General features: G+C 47.0%; 1 protein-coding gene across 7 annotated transcripts in view; it reads left to right on the forward strand.

Annotated features, from left to right (window-relative positions):
- Positions 1–15,411, forward strand: part of FLT3 (fms related receptor tyrosine kinase 3) — a 133,582-nt gene that overhangs the window by 92,450 nt on the left and 25,721 nt on the right. For all 7 annotated transcript variants that reach the window (XM_074387905.1, XM_074387907.1, XM_074387906.1 and 4 more), the window contains 7 exons: positions 2,374–2,477; positions 3,907–4,015; positions 4,583–4,761; positions 6,179–6,285; positions 6,372–6,504; positions 6,589–6,693; positions 13,556–13,666. In XM_074387905.1, the coding sequence (XP_074244006.1) occupies positions 2,374–2,477; positions 3,907–4,015; positions 4,583–4,761; positions 6,179–6,285; positions 6,372–6,504; positions 6,589–6,693; positions 13,556–13,666 (848 nt within the window). The remainder of the gene's footprint in view (positions 1–2,373; positions 2,478–3,906; positions 4,016–4,582; positions 4,762–6,178; positions 6,286–6,371; positions 6,505–6,588; positions 6,694–13,555; positions 13,667–15,411) is intronic.

Below are 15,411 nucleotides of genomic sequence, written 5' to 3' on the forward strand. Positions count from 1 at the left end.
TGCCTCTTGGGTTTGCTCTTTTCTCTCCTTGCCTCTCTGACTCCTCTTGTCACACTCTGAAACCTCAAATCTGAACTTTTACTTCTCCTATCACAGAAACTTCCCACACTCTAACTGCTTATTGCCCCTCTACCTTCACCACCAAACTGTAAATTCTGTGAGAACAGAAACCCAATTTTTTGTTTTTGCTGTTTTGCCCTCAATTTCCATCACAGTCAGGTTCTATCATTGACAGTTGAATGAGTTAGTTATTGGATTGTTACAGCTGCCTTTAAACTTCCAGTAAACTTTTGCTGCCATCAGTGGGTGAATGTAAAACACTGTTTCAGGCCAAGACACCCTGACTCATGCCTGTTATCCCAGCACTTTGGGAGGCCGAGGTGGGAGGATGGCTTGAGGCCAGGAATTTGAGACCAGCTTGGGCAACCAATGAGACCCCATCTCTACAGAAAAATTACATAGAATAAAATGAAAGTAAGGCTGGTGCAGTGGCTCATGCTGTAATCTTAGCACTTTGAGAGGCTAAGGCGAGAGGATCACATGAGGTCAGGAGTTCAAGACAAGCCTGGCCAACATGGCAAAACCCCGTCTCTATGAAAAAATACAAACATTAGCCGAATGCGGTGGCGTGCGCCTGTAATCCCAGTTGCTTGGGAGGCTGAGGCAGGGGAGTTGCTTGAACCTGGGAGGCGGAGGTTGTAGTGAGCCAAGATCGTGCCACTGCACTCCAGCCTGGGCAACCGAGTGAGACCTCGTATCAATCAATCAATAAATAAAACAAAATAAAAGAAGTAAATAAAATACCGTTCATGATATTCTGCTCCTGGGCGAGGCTTGCGGTTCCTCCCCACTGCAGCCCTGTGACTTCCCATCTGCCGCCTTCAGTGGCTGCTTTGTCTCCTCCTCGGATGCCTTTTCTTTTGCCCTCTCATGAAAACCAACTCATTTGTGAGGATCCAGCTCGAGCTTCTGCCTCCTCTCTGAAGCCCCTGAACTTCTCTCACCGACACAGACCTCTGCCTTCTTTGATTGTCTGCTAGCCTTCGGTTTAATGCTTTAACTATTCCACTTGCACGGGTCCTGCCCACCCACGGGGTTTACGGTATCTCTGAGGACAGGAGCTGTACTCCTTCGGTCTTCTGCATCCTCCACGCCCCTCCTCTAAAGCTGCATCTGCTCTGGCTCCTCTTCCTAACCTGCCAGGCATGGTCTTTCTGTTTTTAAACTTTAAGTAGGCTATTTGGAGGTTGAATTAGGGATCTTCTGATAAGCCTTAGATTTATTTTGCTGTTTTAAGGGAAATTCTTTCTTTTTCTCCAATTTCGTTACTGTGAGTGCATGAAGTCACATTCAACAGCTCCTTGCTCCCCTGCCTCTCCTGCACCACCCAACATCTCACTGCGGTATTCGGCAACCCACAGGCCTGCTGGTTGTGGCGGACAGTCCCCAATATCAGTTTATCTGTGTCAAAATATTGAGTGGTTGATGAGTACTCCAGGCACGCACTAGAGCCTGCTGAGAGCACTCAGGTTTCTGCACAAGCACAGTGAATTTGAGCCCTCATCACGGTTCATTGCCATGTAAATCAGGGATTGGTGACAGGTCCTGCCTTGGACCATCATTTCAGGAAGCAGGACAGCTACAGCAGCAGTCCTCAATGTTTTTGGCACCAGGGATTGATTTCGTGGAAGACAATTTTTCCATAGATTGGGGGTAGGGGGATGGTTTCGGGATGAAACCATTTCACCTCAGATCGTCAGGAATTAGATTCTCATATGGAACACACGACCTAGATCCCTGGCATGTGCAATTCACAATAGAGTTTGCACTTTTGTGAGCATCTAATGCCTCTGCTGATCTGACAGGAGGCGGTAAAGCTCGCTTGCCTGCTGCTCACTTCCTGCTGTGTAGCGCCATTCCTAATAGGCCGTGGACAGGTTCCAGCCTGCGGCCCGGGGGTTGAGGACCTCTGAACTACAGGCTCCTCCACCTGCACAAGTTTTGAGAAGTTGGTCTATCCAGAGCAAGAAGGGCAGGAACTTTCTTGTCTCTCTGAGGATCTTCCACCAATCCCAACTCTCGTTGTGCGTATGACTCCTATGGCGATCATCTTAAAATGCAGATTCTGAGTCAGAGATCTGAAATCTTGTATTTGTAACAAGCTCCCGGATGATGCCAATAGTGATGCTGATGCTGCCTGTCTGTGGACCACATTTTGAGTAGACGGGTCTAGAATATGGACATCTCTCTTTCCAGTGAACTTTAGCAAGTGGGGAGCATTTCAAGAAAGCCTCCTCCCATGCACACTGTCATTGGTTGCAGCATTTCTGGTAGCAATCGGGCTAAATCTGTCTTTAATTCTTTTCCAAACAGCATATCCAAGTTTTGCAACCATAAACACCAGCCAGGAGAATATATATTCCATGCGGAAAATGACGATGCCCAATTTACCAAAATGTTCACACTGAATATAAGAAGTAAGTTAAATGGTCAAGAATGTAATTTTTATCTTTTAATTCCTTCTCTGTGTTAGTCTTAACTAGGAGGAGCTAAGTAATGGCTTAGAAGGGATAGTACAAAACTGTTTTTGTGCCAGGCGCAGTGGCTCATGCCTGTAATATCAGCACTTTGGGAGGCTGAGGCGGGCAGGTCACCTGAGGTCAGGAGTTCAAGACCAGCTTGGCCAACATGGTGAAACCCTGTCTTTGAAAAAAAAAAAAAAAAAACTGTTTTTATATGCTGAAGTGTTTTCAAATTTTACTCTCAGATCTACTGGCATTGGTCATATCTCTCTTTATTTTTTATCTTATTTGTTTTTCTTTTCTTTTCTTTTCTTTTTTTTAAGACCGCGTTTCACCATGGTGGCCAGGCTGGTCTTGAACTCCTGACCTTAGGTGATCCGCCTGCCTCGGCCTCCCAAAGTGCTGAGATTACAGGCGTGAGCCACCACGCCCGGCCTTTGTTTCATTTTTTTAAGACCGAGTCTCTATCACACAGTCTGGGGTGCCATGGCACGGTCATGGATCCCTGTAGCTTCAAACTCCTGGGCTCAAGCGATCCTCCCACCTAAGCCTCCTGAATAGCTGGGACTACAGGCACATGCTACCATGCTCAGCTAATTTTAAAAACATTTTCATAGAGAGGGCCCCCCCCCCTTCATTGCCCAGGTTGGTCTCAAACTCCTGGCCTCAAGGAATCCTCACACCTAGGCCTCCCAAAGTGCTAGGATTACAGGTGACAGCCACCGCATCGGGCCATTTATCTCTTTCTATGTTTATCCTCAGAAGCTGAAAGGCTTATTTCACATTGTCTCTGAATATGAATTAGTGTGGTGACTTTATTGATTTTAGTATTTTAAAAGGTCATGTTAAGGAAAGGCTGAAAGTCCCTTTATCTCTCATTTATTTGTTTTTAATAATTTTCATTTCTTTGTCTTATAAAACAATGAGGTGTCCAACTTCTCCTAAAGCTAAGAATCGTTTTAAGGTGTGCAAGCAGGTGGAGGTCTGTACCTGGACTCTCTCCAGGGGGAGGCTGGCAGTAGAAAAATGGTGTGCAGCAGAGAGGGGTTGAGGCTGCCCAACCAGAAGGTTGCATGGCAAGGAGGAAAGAAGAAATAACCAGAGGTCTGGAGGCATTCTGAACGAGACATCCTCCCAGAAGCACAAATTGCCCTGGAGTAAATGGGTAGCCTGCACTGTAGGCAACTTTGAAACTATTTCTAGAAAGTACCATACTCTATGGCCTTATTTTATTTTATTGTTTTCAGAGATAGGGTTGCCCAGGCTGGTCTTGAACTCCTGGGCACATGCGATCCTCCCACCTTGGCTTCACAAAGTGTTGGTATTATAAGAGTGAACCACTATGTCCGGCCAGTGAGCTTATTTCATACATTCTTTTCTGCAGGGAAACCTCAGGTGCTCGCGGAAGCAACAGCAAGTCAGGTGTCCTGTTCCTCGGATGGATACCCATTACCATCTTGGACCTGGAAGAAGTGTTCAGACAAGTCTCCCAAGTAATAAGGACATTGATGTCTCTTATTATGGAAGAACATAAAACTCTCTGGCATACTGACTGTTTCATGAATACAATTTAAGAAGAAATGATGAAAGACTTAAAATGCTCGCCTTCTGAATTGACCATAATTCTCAATGGTCATAGATTGTTTCTGATAACTTATACTGCATGAATCTCTTTTTTTTTTTTTTTGAGAGAGAGTCTTGCTCTGTTGCCAGGCGTCAGGCTGGAGTGCAGTGGCGCAATCTCAGCTTACTGCAACCTCCCCTTCCCAGGTTCAAGCAATTCTCCTGCCTCAGCCTCCCTAGTAGCTGGGACAGGTGCACGCCATCATGCCCAGCTAATTTTTGTATTTTTAGTAGAGACGGGGTTTCGTCATGTTGGTCAAGATGGTCTCGATCTCTTGACCTCATGATCTGCCTGTCTTGGCCTCCCAAAATGCTGGGATTACAGGTGGGAGCCACAGCGCCCGGCATGAATCTCTTTTAGAACTCGCTGCAGAAACCCTAACTTCCAGTCTGATGACAGCTCACCTGTCTAACTTCTCTGCCATTTTTTTTCCCAGCTGCACAGAAGAGATCACAGAAGGAGTATGGAATAGAAGGGCTAACAGGAAAGTGTTTGGACAGTGGGTGTCGAGCAGTACTCTCAACGTGAGTGAAGCCGTAAGAGGGTTCCTGGTCAAGTGCTGTGCATACAATTCCCTTGGCACGTCTTGTGAGACGATCCTTTTAAACTCCCCAGGTACAACAGTTGCTATTGTAATACTTCACCATCAGGAATTCCCCACTAGAAGTTCGTCCCCGTTGCTCACTTTTACTTGGGGAATTTTACAGGACACTATAGGGCCAGTGCGTGAGGAAGGGTTTCTTGAGTCAGGCAAGAATCCCTAGACTGTTTCGCGGGTTGAGGTGGAGTCCTGCTTGTGCCCTTGTGACTCACAGTGACGGGGAGAAGCAGAAACTCCCGGTATGGTGAATCTCCATGGAAGGGTCTCATGCTAGAGAAGCAGATTTCATCACTTGGAGTCACTGCCATTTTCCTTTTGGTTAGCCTCCTTATTTGCCCTTAGCATGCTGTTTTGTAATTTTTGGTTTGCTTTTTAGACCCCTTCTAAGTTAAACAATTCTGAAACCTGGCTGCCCACCCTGATAATTAGGAGCACCAACCTCACAAAACTGACTTCTTCACTTTCATGTGAGACTTTCATAAAAGGAATATGAGCTTCTTTTTTTTCTCTGACTTGTATATCCCGTGGATTTAAAGGTCTAAATTCATGTAATTCTTTTTTTTTTTTTTTTTCTCATTTGAGATGGAGTCTCACCCAGGCTGGAGTGCAGTGGTGATCTTGGCTCTCTGTAACCTCTGCCTCCAGGGTTAAAGCGATTCTCCTGCCTCAGCCTCCTGAGTATTGGGGCTTACAGGTGTCAGCCACCATGCCCAGCTAATTTTTGTATTTTTAGTAGAAACAGGGTTTTGCCATGTTGCCCAGGCTGGTCTCTAACTCTTGGACTCAAATGATCCCCCCACCTCAGCCTCCCAAAGTGCTGGGACTACAGGCGTGAGCCATCGTGCCTGGCCCAGATGTAATTCTTGTAATCCTAGTAAATGGTTTCAAAGAGTGGATTCAGAATAATTTGCAATTTTCCTTTTTTTTTTTTTTTTTTTTGAGACAGAGTTTTGCTCTTGTTACCCAGGCTGGAGTACAATGGCGTGATCTTGGCTCACCGCAACCTCTGCCTCCTGGGTTCAGGCAATTCTCCTGCCTCGGCCTCCTGAGTAGCTGGGATTACAGGCACGTGCCACCATGCCCAGCTACTTTTTTTGTATTTTTAGTAGAGACGGGGTTTCACCATGTTGACCAGGATGGTCTCGATCTCTTGACCTCATGATCCACCTGCCTCGGCCTCCCAAAGTGCTGGGATTACAGGCTTGAGCCACCGCGCCCAACCATAATTTGCAATTTTCTAGGAAGGAAACGTATCCTTTACAGGGACATTGCCTGATTGTCTGTGGGGAGTAGAGTATACATAGAGTGCTTGTGAGAACTGAAAATGATTATTACCGAAACAGGATGTGAGAGATTATAATGAGCTGTCTACTATTCACAATATCACACAGGAATTCTATTTCGTCTCTGAGTGACACTCTTTTGTTGCAGGCCCCTTCCCTTTCATCCAAGACAACATCTCATTCTACGCAACAATTGGGTTTTGTCTCCTCTTCATTGTCGTTTTAACCATGCTAATTTGTCACAAGTACAAAAAGGTAAAAGCAAAGGTAAAAATTCATTATTGTTTCCTCTATCTGCAGAGCTGCCTATTCCTAACTGACTCATCATTTCGTCTCTGAAGCAATTTAGGTATGAAAGCCAGATGCAGATGGTACAGGTGACCGGCTCCTCAGATAATGAATACTTCTATGTTGATTTCAGAGAATATGAATATGATCTCAAATGGGAGTTTCCAAGAGAAAATTTAGAGTTTGGTAAGAATGGAATGTGCCAAATGTTTCTGCAGCATTTCTTTTCCATTGGAAACATCTTTGAAATGCACCCATTTATCTTTGCAGGACAGGTACTAGGATCAGGTGCTTTTGGAAAGGTGATGAACGCAACAGCTTATGGAATTAGCAAAACAGGAGTCTCAATCCAGGTTGCCGTCAAAATGCTAAAAGGTACGGTATAGTGGAACGACAGCCACGAAGATGCGCAAACACGGGAGGCAGAGTTTCCCACCCATGCCTCCTTCTCTTTTCCGTCTTTGTAATGGTTCCTGTTTGCCATGCTTCAAGGCTAAAAATGGAGTAGATTGGGATGAGTGTTAACTCAGTCACGAAACAAAATTCAAGTCATAAATACAAAACTCCACCGCTCTGGCCGGGCGCGGTGGCTCACGCCTGTAATCCAAGCACTTTGGAGGCCAAGGTGGGCGGATCACCTGAGGTCAGGAGTTCAAGACTAGCCTGACCAACATGGTGAAACTCCGTCTTTGTAAATAAATTAATTAAAAAACAAAAACAAAAACAAAAAAACTCCACCTCTTCTTCCACTTCTCTCTTTGTTTATTTTTATTTTATTTTTGAGACAGGGTCTCGCTTTGTCACCTAGGCTGGAGTATAGTGCCGCAATCATGGCTCACTGCAGCCTCCACCCCTTGGGCTCAGGTGATCCTCTCCTCAGCCTCCTGAGCAGCATGGGTGCGCACCACCACACTCGGCTAATTTTTGTATTTTTGGTAGAGACAGGGTTTCACCATGTTGTTGCCTAGGGTGATCTGGCATGCCTCAGCTCAAGCTATCTGCCTGCCTTGGCCTCCCATAGTGTTGGGATTACAGGTGTGAGCCACTGTGCTGGGCCTATTTATTTTTTATAGGCTTTGATATTTGGGTGTACTGTTGCAACAAGCAGAAGTTCTTTCTTTCTTTCTTTCTTTCTTTTTTTTTTTCTGAGACGGAGTTTCACTCTTGTTACCCAGGCTGGAGTGCAATGGCGCGATCTCGGCTCACCGCAACCTCCGCCTCCTGGGTTCAGGCAATTCTCCTGCCTCAGCCTCCTGAGTAGCTGGGATTACAGGCATGTGCCACCATGCCCAGCTAATTTTTTTTTGTATTTTAGTAGAGACGGGGTTTCATCATGTTGACCAGGATGGTCTCGATCTCTCGACCTTGTGATCCACCCGCCTCGGCCTCCCAAAGTGCTGGGATTACAGGCTTGAGCCACCGCGCCTGGCCAGTTCTTTCTTATATTTGTGTTGTTGTTGTTGTTTTTCTTGAGACGGAGTTTCGCTCTTGTTACCCAGGCTGGAGTGCAATGGTGCAATCTCAGCTCACCGCAACCTCCGCTTCCTGGGTTCAGACAATTCTCCTGCTTCAGCGTCCTGAGTAGCTGGGATTACAGGCATGCGCCACCATGCCCAGCTAATTTTTGTATTTTTAGTAGAGACGGGGTTTCACCATGTTGACCAGGATGGTCTCGATCTCTTGACCTCGTGATCCACCCGCCTTGGCCTCCCAAAGTGCTGGGATTACAGGCTTGAGCCACCACGCCTGGCCTGTTTTGTTTTATTTTTAAAGACAGGATCTTGCTCTGTTGCCAAGGCTAGAGTGCCGAGATCATAGCTCACTGCAGCCTCTACCTCCTTGACTAAAGCGATCCTCTCACCTCAGCCTCACAGGAGTGTGGCAAGATGATTGGCTAATTTTATTTTTATTTTTTAAGAAATGGTGTCTCACCATATTGCCCAGGCTGATTGCAAGCTCCTGGCTCAAGTCAGGGTGCCTTGGCCTCCTGAAGTGCTGGGATTACAGGTGGCGGTTGAAAAAGACACTGGGTAGAAGAATAAATTGGGGCCCTTTGTGTCCTGACTTCATTACTCCATCCATTCCGATGTGGCATCCAGCCCTGATGCTGGCCTTACCATTACCACCACTGATCCTGCAAAAGTACCTCCAGCTGGCTGTCTCGCTAAGGTCAACAGTGACCTGAAACCAAGCCGAATGGATGTTTTTCAGTCCTCACATGACGTGGTTGTTCAGCACGAGTTGATGCTGCTGACTCTCCTTTCCATCCAGAAACGCTTTCTTTCTCTGGGTTCTGTGTCTCCATTTTCTGGTTTTCCTCCCACCTCTCTGCCTGCTTCTCAGTCCTGTGCAGGCTCATCTTCTTCCATCCAGCTTTTGTTGTCGTGGCTGTTTTTGGAACTGAGTCTTGCTCTGTCTCCCAGGCTGGAGTGCAGTGGTGTGATCTCAGCTCACTGCAACCTCCACTTTCCAGGCTCAAGCCATCCTCCCACTTCAGCCTCCCAAGTAGGAGGGACTACAGGTGTACTCTGGCACGCCCGGCTAATTTTGTATTTTTGGTAGAGTTGGGACTTCGTTGCCCGGGCTCCATGCAGCTGTTTATGGGGCATCCCTGCAGGCTTGCTCCTGGACCGCCTTGTGTTTTCGCTCCACAAACTCAGCACAGGCCATCCCCACCATGCCGGTGATGTCCTCCCATACACCAATGGCCCCCATGCTTGCATCTCCCTTCGGAGCTTCAGGTTCGTATGTTAAGTGTTTGGATGTCTCAAAGTTCCCTTTAACGCAGTGTACCCAAGGTGAATCCCCCTTGGGGATCACCCGTCTCTACTAAAAAGACAAAAATTAGCCGGGCTTGGGGGCAGGCACCTGTAACCCCAGATACTCAGGAGGCTGAGGCAGGAGCATCACTTGAACCCTGGAGGCAGAGGTTGCAGTGAGCCAAGATCGCCACTGCACTCCAGCCTGGGTGACAGAGCGAGACTCCATCTCAAATGCTGGCCCTGCACCAGCAGTCCTCTCTGTGACTGGTAATGAGTGCCAGTGAATAACCACATTCCATATGGTTGGGCACACCAGAAGCCCGTGACTTTTCTTTGACACTGTCCTCTTTCTAACACCCCTGAGCTGATTCTATCAGGTTTCTGCTTAGTGTCTCTCAAGTCCGTCCTCGTCCCTCTGTCTCTATCACCACCACCCTAGTTCAAGGCTCTCTCCTGGACTAAAGCTCCCAAAGCAGGTTCTCTGTATCCACTCTTGCCTCCCGCTGGCTACTTCATGCTGAGGTCCAAGTGACAGTGACTAAAGGCTAAGCAGATCAAACGGCTTTCCTACTTCGCATTTCCTCCACCACCCTTGTGACTGGGCCGCTGCCGCCTCCCCACCTCTTGCTCCGGCTCCTCAGAGTGCTGGCCTTCTTTCAGTTCCCCCAGTACCGTCCTCCCACCCATTGTGGGGCCTTTGCACAAGCGAATCTTCCTGCTTCCCCTTCCCCTTTCACACAGGTATCTCCTGCTGCTCCTTCCGATCTCAGCTTAAACACCACTTCCTCTGGGAAGCCTTGTCTCACACCGCAGACAAGATTGAGGCCCTTGCAATGTGCAACATTAGCTCTCTGCAGGCTCTCCCCATCATCGTCTTGACATATTTGTTTAATATACAATGGCCGCCCTGCTTGTCCAGTAGCGGCTGTGTCTGCGGCGCTGTGCTCTCTCCTTTCTTGACCTTTGCCCACTCTTTCACAACTGCCTGCACCGTTCTCCACGAATCACCTGGCCTGCTCCCATTTCTCTTCAGGACTCACTTTAGACATGGAACGCTCCTTTCCCTACTCCTCCAAGGCTAAGGTAGCTGTCCCTTTTGACCCTATAGCCCCCCTGCATGCCTTTGCCACGTTGCATTTTTTCTTTTTTCTTTTTTTTTTTTTTGAGGTACGGTCTCACTCTGTCACCCAGGCTGGAGTGCAGTGGAGTGATCATAGCTCACCGCAAGCTTGAAGTCCTGGGCTGAAGTGATCAACTGTCCTCAGCCTTTCCAGTAGAACTACATGCATGCACCATCAGGCACAGCTAATTTTTATTTTATTAATTAATTTTTATTTTATTTTATTTTTTAAGATGGATTTTCGCTCTTGCTGTCCAAGCTGGAGTGCAGTGGTGCCATCTCAGCTCACGGTAACCTCCACCTACCGGGTTGAAGCGATTCTCCTGCCTCAGCCTCCCAAGTAGCTGGGATTACAAGGATGCGCCTCCACACCCAGCTTAATTTGTATTTTTAGCAGAGACGGAGTTTCACCGCATTGGTCAGTTTGGTCTTGAACTCTTTGACCTCAGGCAATCTCTCCGTCTCGGTCTCCCAAAGTGCTGGGAGTAATCAGGTGTGAGCCACTGTGCCCAGCCTTATTTTATTTTATTATTGTTAATTATTATCATTATTATTTTTTGTAGAGATGGGGTTTCACCATGTTGGCCAGGCTGGTCTCAAACTCCTGATCTCAAGTGATGCGCCCGCCTAGGCCTCCAAAAGTGCTGGGATTACAGGCATAAGCCACTACACCTGGCCTATTTTATTTTTAAGTAGAGATGAGGTCTTGCTCTTTTACCCAGGCTGGTCCTGAACTCTTGGGGTCCAGCAATTGTTCTGCCTGCCTTGGCTTCCCAAGCTGCTGGGAGTACAGGCGGGAGGACCTGCCCGCTTGCCTGCCGCACTGCATTTACGGCATTGTATTGTAATGGCTTAGTTACTTCCCTCCCTTCTCCAGGAGACTCCAAACTCCAGGAAGACAAGGGTTGTGTCTTGTTTATCTTTCATTCCCGGATGTCTAGGACGTTGCCTCATACACAGTAAGAACTCAATAAATACATGTTGAATGAGAAAGAGGTAATGGTATATGAAAGTGCTTAGAAGCAGCAAAGCATGCCAAAAAGTGTAAGATACTATTTCAGCCATGAGGAACAGGACATGAACAAGTGAAAGCCCTGAATCCCTGTCCACCATGAAGCTGTAGACAGGATGTATTGGGGGTCTCAGGGCCCACAGGAAATCCCACCCCCTAAGCCAAAATCTTGGAGACAAGGATACCCCTGAGAGCTTGCCCAAGATGAAATAGAGGATGTCCACACAGAAGAAGCCACTATAAAGGTTAGAATGTCTTCCTGACAAAATAATGGAACTTGGAAATCGAATCAAATCTTCACTGAATGTAAAGAAAAGTTACTATGTCTGGAAGAAGAAATCTGTTCACAGAGGGGTGGTTCCTGGAGCCTGGAGAGGGAAGTCCAGAGACCTTGCCCTGGCCCCTGCGGCTGCCTGGGCTGCCCTGACCAGCTGCACATCAGCAGCAATGACAGGAGCCCTGGGATTCTATAGTGACCTTCCTTACGCTGTGCTCCTAAGCCAGGTTATGAGTGCAGTTTGCCAAGCTTTCTAGAATTTTCCCCAGAGAGAGAATGCATTGGCCAACCAATATGTTTTAGCCTGCTTGGCAGTTATATTACTCAATGTCAATTGATGGGTCTGCTGAGCACTTGGTAGTGGGAATTAGTCCTCTTTGACCGCCTCCCATTGGACTTGCTGGCAAATCTAACATTCTAGACCTGAGGGCCGCGGGCTAGAGTCAACCACTCTCACTGACACCGCTATCTTCTCTCTCTCTGACTACAACAGATCCAAGACTTCAAACAACAAAAAAAGTATGCTTCTCCCTTCTGTTAACTTGTACTGTGGAGGAAAAGCATGTGTTATTATTTTGTTTGTTTCTTTTGAGGCCAACTGTAAGGATTTTTATTATGGTAGGTAGACGAAAGTCCTGTGGAAAGGCACATTACTACATTCAACATTTATGCTATAGTCTTTGGCTTGGTTTGGTTTTTTTGAGACAGGGTCTCACTCTGTCACCCAGGCTGGAGTGGTGCAGGGACTCGATCTTGGCTCACTGCAACTTTTGCCTCCCGGGTTTGAGCAATTCTCCTGCCTTAGCCTCTTGAGTAGCTGGAATTACAGGCACGTGCGGGCACGCCCAGCTAATTTTTTGTATTTTTAGTAGAGATGGGGTTTCACCATGTTGGTAAGGTTGGTCTTGAACTCCTGACCTCAAGTAAGCCACCCACACTGGATTACTCATCAGAAATACTGTAGCCTGATGACAGAGGATGTTTGTTCTCTCTCTCTCTCTCTCTCTGTCTTTTAAATTCTTTGTCTTTTTCAGTCACATTTGGCCTCCGAAAGTGTTGGTATTACAGGCGTGAGTCACCGTGCCCAACCCTGTACTACAGTATGAATTCTGCCTTAGGCTGTGCATGGTGGCTCATACCTGTATTCCTGGCACTTTGGGAGGTGGAGGTGGGCGGATTGCTTGAGCCCAAGAGTTCGAGACCAGCCTGGGGAACATGGTGAGACCCCCCCATCTCTACAAAAAACAAAAATTTATCAGGCGTGGTGGCCTGCGCCTGTAGTCCCAGTTACTTGGAGGACTGAGGTAGGAGGATCACTTGAGCCCAGGAGGCAGAGTCTGCAGTAAGCCAAGTCGTGCCACTGCACTCCAGCCTGGGTGACAGAGTGAGACCTTGTGCAAAAAAAAAAAAAGAAAAGAAAAGAAAAAGAAAGAAAGAAAGAAAAAGAAGAGAAATTCTGTCTTAAAACAGAGGATATTGTTTATTTATTTATTTATTTATTTAGAGATGGAGTTTCGCTCTTGTCGCCCAGGCTGGAATGCAGTGGTGCGATCTTGGCTCACTGCAACCTTTGTCTCCCAGGTTCAAGCGATTCTCCTGCCTCAGCCTCTCAAGTAGCTGGAATTACAGGCACCTGTCTCCATGCCTGGCTAATTTTTGTATTTTTAGTAGCAATAAGGTTTTACCATGTTGATCAGGCTGGTCTTGAACTCCTGACCTCAAGTGATCCACCCACCTCAGCCTCCCAGAGTGTTGGGATTACATGCATGAACCACCCCACCTGGCCTTTCTCATAATTTTGAATTTAAATAAATAATGCAGATTGACTCTGAATTGAGAAAATTTTTGATTTATTTAATGACATAAAATTCCTATTTTACTTGAGTTTTATGTTTTTGTTTTTGTTTTTTTCTCAAGATGGGGGTTTCACCATGATGGCCAGGGTGGTCTTGAACTCCTGACCTCAGGTGATCCACCCACCTTGGCCTCCCAAAGTGCTAGGATTACAGGCATGAGCCACTGCGCCTGGCTGAGTTTTATGTTTTTAACTCCCCTTTCTTTGACAGAAAAAGCAGACAGCTCTGAAAGAGAGGCACTCATGTCAGAACTCAAAATGATGACCCAGCTGGGAAGCCACGAGAATATTGTGAATCTGCTGGGAGCGTGCACGCTGTCAGGTAACCCACTTCCACAAAACTCTCATCAAAAAGACTGTAGCCTGATGACAGAGGATGTTTGTTCTCTCTCTCTCTTTTGAAATTTTTTGTCTTTTCTCAGTCACAGTGTGAGCTCTCAAACCCAAGTGGAAATAGACATTGAGCACTCTGTAAATCAGAGGGGTCAAAATAAAGAATGCCTCATTCACCTGCTTTATCGGAATATAACACACAATTCTCACCTCCTTAAAAACAAGAACAACAACTTTGCAAGTAGATTTAGTGGTGTCTGCGCTTCTCCCCCAGCTTGGAAGCTGGTGCACGGGCATGGTGAGAATGGTTACAGAGCCTGGTTACTGCTCTAGTTGGGCTGCTGTCAAATAAGGCACAGCTAGGATACCAGACTTTACTTTCCCAGAATTCTCTGTGGCATGCCTTCTAATCCTTTCTCTTCTGCCCAGAAATACCCAAATGATGTGCCCAAGTTTCATTCTTTCTGCAGTGGCAGGCCTGTGGCTGGGACTAAAAGAAGGGAAAAAGAGGAAAGTGAATCTGAGAGAGGACTGGGAATATATTTCTCCCCCCTCAAGCAAACGGCAAATCAGCATTTAGTTACCAACTGTTCACCTATAATACACAACAAACACATTACTTCCAGTTGCTAACCGGAGAATCCAGGAGGCCAGTGGTATTGGCGAGGGCACATGTATAGACAAAGGCCACAGAGAAAGTCAAGAAGACGCTGCTTTCCGAAGGAATTTGGGCAAAAGCTGAAACTGAATTTAAAGTATAAGAAGAGGCCAGGTGTGGTGGCTCACATCTGTAATCCCAGAACTTTGGGAGGCTGAGGCAGGTGGATCACGAGGTCAGGAGATCGTGACCATCCTGGTTAACATGGTGAAACCCTGTCTCTGCTAAAAATATAAAAAATTAGCTGGGCGTGGTGGCAGGTGCCTGTAGTCCCAGCTACTCAGGAGGCTGAGGCAGGAGAATTGCTTAAACCTGGGAGGTGGAGGTTGCAGTGAGCCGAGATTGCGCCACTGCACTCCAGCCTGGGAGACAGAGCGAGACTCCATCTCAGAATTAAATTAAAATTAAAAAATAAAGTATAGGCTGGGCACGGTGGTTCATGCCTATAATCCTAGCACTTTGGGAGGCCGAGATGGGTGGATCATCTGAGGGCAGGAGTTCAAGACCAGCCTGGCCATCAGGGTGAAACCCCATCTTAAAAAAAAAAAAGCAGGGCATGGTGGCTCACGCCTGTAATCCAAGCACTTTGGAGGCCAAGGCAGGTGGATCACCGAGGTCAGGAATTCAAGACCAGCCTGACCAACATGATGAAACCCTGTCTTTAAAAAATAATAATAATAAAATAAAATAATAAAGTATAAGAAGAGAGAGGCGGCCGGGCGCGGTGGCTCAAGCCTGTAATCCCAGCACTTTGGGAGGCCGAGGCGGGTGGATCACGAGGTCAAGAGATCGAGACCATCCTGGTCAACATGGTGAAACCCCGTCTCTACTAAAAATACAAAAAACTAGCTGGGCGTGGTGGCACATGCCTGTAATCCCAGCTACTCAGGAGGCTGAGGCAGGAGAATTGCCTGAGCCCAGGAGGCGGAGGTTGCGGTGAGCCGAGATCGCGCCATTGCACTCCAGCCTGGGTAACAAGAGTGAAACTCCGTCTCAAAAAAAAAAAAAAAAAAAAAAAAAAGAAGAGAGAGGCTCAGTGAAAGTTGTACTGTCCCCAAGTCGGTAGAGAACTGAGC

Source organism: Saimiri boliviensis, chromosome 16 (assembly GCF_048565385.1).
Source record: "Saimiri boliviensis isolate mSaiBol1 chromosome 16, mSaiBol1.pri, whole genome shotgun sequence".
Taxonomy (NCBI): Eukaryota; Metazoa; Chordata; class Mammalia; order Primates; family Cebidae; genus Saimiri; species Saimiri boliviensis.